At 32.5% G+C, this 7,719-nt stretch overlaps 1 protein-coding gene across 2 annotated transcripts; it reads right to left on the reverse strand.

Moving 5' to 3' along the window:
* Positions 1-4,513: 4,513 nt before the first annotated feature.
* On the reverse strand, positions 4,514-7,137 carry LOC149954604 (uncharacterized). Of its 2 annotated transcripts, none has more exons than XM_090167649.1 (2): positions 6,918-7,137; positions 4,514-5,875 (listed from the first exon to the last, which is right to left on the reverse strand). In XM_090167649.1, the coding sequence occupies exons 1-2, from the start codon at positions 6,927-6,929 to the stop codon at positions 5,324-5,326; spliced, it is 564 nt and encodes a 187-aa protein (XP_090023775.1). In that variant the 5' UTR covers positions 6,930-7,137; the 3' UTR covers positions 4,514-5,323. The 2 variants fall into 2 exon arrangements, with proteins under 2 accessions (XP_090023775.1, XP_090023774.1); XM_090167648.1 differs by having other exon boundaries at positions 4,514-5,878.
* Positions 7,138-7,719: the final 582 nt, after the last annotated feature.

A 7,719-nucleotide genomic window follows, 5' to 3' on the forward strand; every position in this document is an offset into this window, starting at 1 on the left:
ACCAATTGTTAACGGTATTCGTCTTAGTATCAATTTGCGATTTGTTGGCGCCGGCCGGGAATCGAACCCGGGTTAGCCTCGTGCAAAAGATTTCCTCTAACCACTCAGCCACCAACGCTTGTTAAGTTACGGTGTTTTTCTAAAAAAACCGCTTTGGCGAATGTCATTTACAAAGTTATAACGTTAGGTACTATAATTTATTCTACATCATTTTAATCTTATATTTAATTAAATATTTATAAATTATATTAATCTTAAATTTAATTAAATATTTATGAATTATATTAATCTTATATTTAATTAAATATTTATAAATATATTAATCTTATATTTAATTAAATATTTATAAATTATAATAAATTTTATATTTAATTAAATAGTTTAGTATTTTAATGTAAAATTTGATCGTGATCAGGAATTGAACTCGGGTCACATTGTAACAATGCGGATAGTTCACCGCCGAGCCATTGACTTCCTTAGGGAAAATATTAACAATTATGATAAGGCGGGTTATTTTTTACTAAACGGATTAATAGAATATCTGTATATATTGTTTATGGAACTTTGTTTGTTTATTCTTTGGTACGGCTTTGTTTTGTTTTAAAATTTTGTTAAATTCTTAACAAAATTTCATTGTTACCTTTTAATAACGCTTAGAAAAAAGATAATTATTCAAAACTCCCGCAGAAACTATATCAAAGTAATAATATAGCACCGCCGTGTGGAGAACTATCAATTAAACCGGGTAAAAAATATAATATCTTCAATTTTTCGAACTTTAGTCAAATCTCGACGCGTTAAAAAAACACAAAATGAAAGTATATAAAGCCGTTGCCGTAAATATAGATCTATTCTTTCTTAGTTCTTGGCTGTCAGACGAAATACTACAGGACGGGGTCCTGGTGTCGGTCAAAAGTTATGAGGTTACTTTGCGGTTTTAATTAGTATGTCCGGTCTTCGGTCAAGAAAAGAGTTAAATTGTTTTCGCGTTTGGAACGTGAGTGAAGGGACTTAAGTGTATGAACAGTGCGTGTTTAAGACTGAAAGCGTTAAAGTAATTGTGAACTAACTCAAGTCAGCTGTAAGATAAAGTTGTTATTTTTTTGAATTGGAATAACCTAATTATACCCTTGAAATTATCAACTCAACCTGTGAGGCTAATTAAGTAGATTGGAAGTAATTAGTAGCGAACAGCTCTCAGCTGTTAATTAAGGCAAGAGTTTATAGTAAGGTAGTTTGAATTTAGTTAAAATTACTCAGTATAATTTATGATATTTACTTAAGTCTAAGTGTGTTTTGGTTTATGTTTCAATCACGATGAACTAAGACAAATCTAGTCTTAGACACTTGAGTACCAGTTCTGTACAATTACGTAGGAGGGATATATATTGTTCGATCATTGATGAAAGTTAAATCTAGAACGTTCCATAGACTATTTTGAATAAAAATAAACATTTATAATTTTGCATAATTCTGGTTGCTATTTTATTTTCTAATCACTCGCCCACAACGTTACAGTTCTGGCAATCCCGAATAAAATTTTCGATGTAACGTCGACGGGAAATTATTCTCTTAAATTTATCGCGCGGCCTTGGGGAATATTCGTTTAACAAAATTTCGATAAAATATCATTTAATTAAAATCGGCCCGATTTTGTTAAAATTATAAACCAAAAAGCGAACGGTCGTTATAATACCCTCTGTAGATATTTCTTTCATTAAAATTTGCTTCGTATTATATTCAACTGGGTTTAATTCAATTGTGCATTTTTATAGTACGTCTAACTCACTGTTGTAACTACTTATGATAATATGAATAAATTAAAATTGGTCGTTTCGTCTCAATTATTTTAATTATAATTAAAATTTTATACCGGGCGGGATAGAACTGGGATAACATTTTTAACAAATAACTCTAAAATGCGGAGATATATCTTAAAGGGTTATGTCTAGAAATTAATACCACTAGGGACTATTCTTCCGAGGAGAGGTATATTTTGTAGTTGTAGATATTCAATACAAAATATAACAAGAGGCATTTATTTATTTAAATAATTTTTGTGAAGAACAGTTAGTTGTGATAGAGTTGAACCTTTTAAATTCGTTCTTCGAGGACCAAGTGTCAGTCCCGTGCTGGAAAATACACGTTCGTCACTCGTTTGTGACGCGGGAATAACTAGAATTCTTTCAAAGTACGCCGAGACACGCAACTTGCAAAAAGGCCTTTCTATAAAGTAACATTGGCCTTCTTGTAAACGGGCTCGCGCGCTTCCTAATATTTCCGTGCGAGCTCAACAAAAACTAAAATATGCGCGCGCTCTCTAAATTTAACTGCACGATGAATCTAACGTAATCACGTGACCTCTCGTATTTTATATGAAGATCTATTAAAATTCGACGAGTCGCCCTTTTTATAAAGATCAAGCTTTCAAAACTGAACTGAACTCCTACGTATCTCGTGACGAAGGCGATACATTAAAACAAGTTCGACTATATAGAAAGGCTTATTCGCAATTTAACGCCGTGAAATCAAAACAAAAACCAAAACAAAACGTAAGAGAAGTTTAGGCGAATCGGACGACTGAGACGACCTTGAAATGATAGACAATAGATGCTAGTCGCGCTGCTCGCAGAACTCATGACGTCTATCTCTCTCCCACCCCCTCTCTCTTCGTACAACACCCGAAGGGCCGAATCATTTCACACGACCAACGCAGTACGCTGTAGCGGGTAAGGGTAGGGTCAATTGAAAATTAGCCCGACTCGTCTCTACTTAGCAATATCAATAAGACTAAATGTTTAACATTAGTGAAGTCAAGTTGTCGGTGGTTCAGTTAATATGCTCTGTGTCTGGCATTCAAGCAGGCCTGACATCGAATATCGTCGCTTTCAGAAATCGGCTTTCGGATAACATTTAACGGGCATTTTGGTAAAATATATAGATGAACACGTGAAAACGGGAGCAGACCAAGCATAATCAGATATAAATTAAGAAATCAAAACTTTTGATTTCAAAGTAAAAAAGATTATTATAAACTTTTTTCCAAATAAAGTAAGAACTCCTTAATTTGACATCATTTTGCGGCATGAATATAGAAATTACTAAATGAGAACGGCAAAAATGAAAAGTTAATTCCTCAAGATTTCACCCAGTGACGTCATCCAAGTTCAACTGATTTATTTAAACTTTACGCACAACTAATATATTACAATACTAAAGAATCTACTTTTAAGATTTCGCTACAAGGCATTTTACCGAGCACTGGCTGAGATTTCCAAACAATATAAAGGTAATCTAGGCAGTCAAAACTACTAGTAACTTTAAGTTGGCTATCTCGTTGTGTGATATCTTAATATAACTTTAATCTTCGTCATCCCTTATGTATGTCACATAATTCGTAAAAGGCTCCTCATCGTATAGTTTTTACAAAATTATTTGTTTCGACAGCTGTGAAGTGAATTTTTTTACTTACCTTTAATATCTTTGGTCTATATTGTTGGAAGACCCAATCTTTCTAAATGATCATTTTCAAATATTTTGATTTTTCATAATTGATATTTTAAACTACAAGTCACGTGAAAAGACAAAACCACAATTGTGTTCAGAAACTTTCCGGCAGCTACTTTAAATCTGCTGCTTTTGTCAAAATAAGTTTGGTTGAAAAATTGTGTATATGAGAATAATTATTTTATTGCTATATGGAATTGTCAAACGCTGAATAATTACCGTACACGTCAGTAATTTAAAGTTAACCCCTCGGCCGTTCAATGGTTGTAACTGTGTTATTTTCGATAAATCAACAAACCTTCCTAAACTATTTTTAAATATTATCTTTTGATCAATGTAAATTTTTGATAGATTATATATAATTTCCACAACATTTAACACAATTATTAAAAAAACCCAAATAAAGCAATAATTTTAATTTACTTGAAACTGATTTTCCGACTTGAATATTACAAGTTAAATTTAAATCTATCCGACAACGCTTTACAAAAGTAAAAGTAAAGTTTGTAAACAAATTATAATCGGTGTTGAGTGTAATTTTACATTGATAAGAAACGATAGATTAAGTGCATGCTTTTGATTTTTGCGGGAATTAATTACCCAAAGAATTTGCGAAATTGTTTCACATTTAAAAACTAGTTACTTATATCTCAAAGATTCATTATACCAATTTAATAAAAAAAATCAAGTGTTGAGAACAATAGTACAATAAGAAGGATATTCGTGACCTCACTTCAACCAAAAAATTACACAAATAATGCCCTGTATCCCTTTAGAGATCAAGGGTTTTATTTCAACACTGTATTGGTAATCATATAGATGGCACTAATTTCGTTGCTTGACATTATCTCAAGCGTAGATAAATGTAAAATAATACATTATTTTTACAATAATTGTGAAATTATTTTCATTGTGCGACATACATATTTTATGATTTCGGTTTAAAAAACATCGAAATTTCATAAATTTAAATGATTTGTTAATTTAAATCCTTAAAAGACTGCAGCTTTTACCGAACAATTTGTTGATTTAAATTTGGGCAAAGGTTTGGTTACAGGCACGTGCAAACAATTTTTTCTTAATAACATTCTTCAGTATTTCGTCGACGAAAAGATTAAAATTCGTCTCTTAGCTTCCCGTAACATCAACAGAGTGTCAAAATAACCACCACTGGCCTCATCTTTCGTTTCTTTCAAAGTTTTGTTCCGATTCTTTCGCGCAGGATACCTGTCGAAGTAGTCTGTAAAGCTGGTTCGTATTGTAAAAATAGTTCATAAGGATTTCAGTAAATGGTTCTTCTAAAGAAGGCCCTCGGACCGAAAGCTCCAGTTGAAAGTTGTTTAAATAAACCAAATTTTTAAATCTATAAAACTCAATCATGTTAAAAAATCAATTGATTAATTGTAATTTCGCATTGTTTAAGCCTAACTTTTTCACTTGAGAAATGTGTTTAAAGATAAAGCAAATATTATGATAATAATTTAAATATAAGCATAGCTTGCAAAAGATTTAGCAATGAAGTTAATCAAGTTACAGTAAAAATCGAATATCTAGCGTCGTTAGAGCTATGGGACATCGATATTACAATACAAAGCAAAGAAAAAGAAAGGTGCAATTTTATTTCAAAATCTGACCAGACGCGTTAAAATTAATATTTTTACATCACAATTTTATGTGAAGATATATTTTTTAAATGTGTTCAATACGGGTTTACAGTTCACACTAAAGCTATTTTTTTTCATGATCCATTATTTTGTTTGTTGTCAAATTATTTCGTGAAGTGGTTGCAATGAAGTTTAAGTATTCTATTCTATTTTTACCACCCGTGTCTACCGTGTCCACCACTTCCCCCGTAACCACCTCCGTATCCGCCACCCCAGCCGTATCCTCCTCCGCCACCACCTCCTTTTCCAAATCCGCCGTCTCCGAACCCACCGCCTTTTCCGCCAAATCCGCTGTCACCGAATCCACCAACTTTTCCGCCAAATCCTCCACCTCCAAATCCGCCAAATCCTCCACCTCCAAATCCGCCAAATCCTCCACCTCCAAATCCGCCGTCTCCAAACCCGCCGCCTTTTCCGCCAAATCCTCCACCTTCGTGTCCACCTCCGCCAAATCTGCCTCCTCCATATCCTCCGTGCCCACCGCCTCCAAATCCTCCTCGTCCGCCGCCTCCAAATCCACCACCCTTGATTGGAACTACTTTGATGGCGATTCCAAAGGATTTTCCTCCTCCTCCACCGTAGCTGCCTGCGTAGCCACCTCCGTACGATCCTCCACCTCCGCTATATCCTCCGTAACCTCCACCGCCGTGATTTCCCGCTTCGACGGTGAAAGCAATGGCCAAGACCACCAGCAGGAAATTTACCTGCTTTATACATTCATGTTAATAAAGTTACTAACAAAGTATAGTTCATTTTATTAATTATTGCACAACGTTTTGACGACCAAAGGAAGATATCATCTTAAAGAAGACACCCACACCGAATATAAAAGCAAGACATTTTATTACACGCTTGGCTTAATAAATCTGATATTATCACACGTATAAAGATGGCATTAATTTAACAATAAATAAGGTCAATGGCATGATATTTATAAAAAGTTTCTTATGCTTAAAGCAGTGTTTTTACATTAATTTTACGATATAGAATATAAATGGTACGTGCTTTTTAAAAAACTGTCAAATCAACCAATAGCCGATGTGAAAGACATGCCCTTTAGAAACCATTTGGTAAATTTTAGAAAATAAAACGGTCACGCATGTTATGAAACATGTGGTCTAATTTACCAAACATCGAATATAAAAATATAATAAATTTGTTTGTTTAAACTTGCCATATAAAGAATAATAAATGCACGCACTTTGAATAATGTAGCAACTATCGGATATAAATGGCACACACTTTATAAGACGCTGGATTTTTAAACTAAATATTAAATTTAATAAAACACAATATCCCATACGTCACTTTCTAGGAGTAGTTTGATCAATAATTTTAAACTAATTCTCCTTACATTACGTTAAAAGACTACTTTAAATATCACCCGATTATTTCACTTAAAATATTACTTCGTGATCCAATCAGAAATTTATTATTACAAAATTTTTATGCTAAAAATATACCTTTATCATTAAGATCTTACAATTATTCAACGTAAATGTTGTTTTTATCATTGAAACTACCAATTTAATATTTAAATTTTACACGTATAATTGGCATTTAATATCGAATGAAACAATTTACACGTGAAATGATGGCGTTATTATCCAATTAGTTTTAATTAATTTTAATACTTTTATATTTTGGAGCATTAAATAAGCACTTTAATATTTTAAATTTATTTTCAAAATAAACAAAAATCCATGTATCAATTTAGATGAATTGCGGTAAAATATCAAGACTTACCAAGAACTTCATATTGAAGAGATGAATGCGTTCCGATGTATCCTTAAAGACTTGCCAACATCTTTGAAGAAACGTATTGCTCTTCAAAATTATTTATACTGAAATAGTTAGATACGTAGTAGCGGGAATACTGTAATACATGACCCTACGAGGTCACGAGCGCTAGAAAAGATGGGTTTTCCCTAAACCGCGCCAAAGCCAGTCACACACGAGCATCCGTCTTATAATTAGCTTACTTAATGTCAAAGGTAGTGCCAGAGTATTTCTAATTTCGTAATAGCAACAATAAATCATACTCTGAGAACTTAAACGTCCTAATTTTGAAAGTCAAGTTTTAAAGAAACCTTGACTTGGCAAAAATTTAACGTTTTTATGGTTTATACAAGTGAAGTGATAATAGCCGAAAAACTGCCTTAATGTGGAGATAGATAGAGGTACTAAATTTTTTACTTCATAATTTTTCGTAAAATAAATTATATGTAAATTAATAACAATAAAATAAAATATTTTTTCATACAAATTATGTTCTATGTTACCTCTAATAATTCTTTTGGAAAATTTTCTTTAAACCCATAAACTATCATTTCTTATCTTAATTTTGGATTATTCGATATTCCTATTTCTTAATAATCCTTAAGTATATAGTATGTTATTTTTTTATATAAAAGGTTGCTTCATCTATACGATGTTTTCGCTCTAAGCAAGCACATCAGAAGTAAACCGGTTTAATATTTACCGACGCGCATTTCCTTCTAGACAATCTTCTTTATTATTCAGTTTCGTCGATGTCGTAACTATAGTA

This window comes from Leiobunum rupestre, chromosome 3 (assembly GCF_980474605.1).
Source record: "Leiobunum rupestre chromosome 3, qqLeiRupe1.1.hap1, whole genome shotgun sequence".
In the NCBI taxonomy this organism is placed as follows: Eukaryota; Metazoa; Arthropoda; class Arachnida; order Opiliones; family Sclerosomatidae; genus Leiobunum; species Leiobunum rupestre.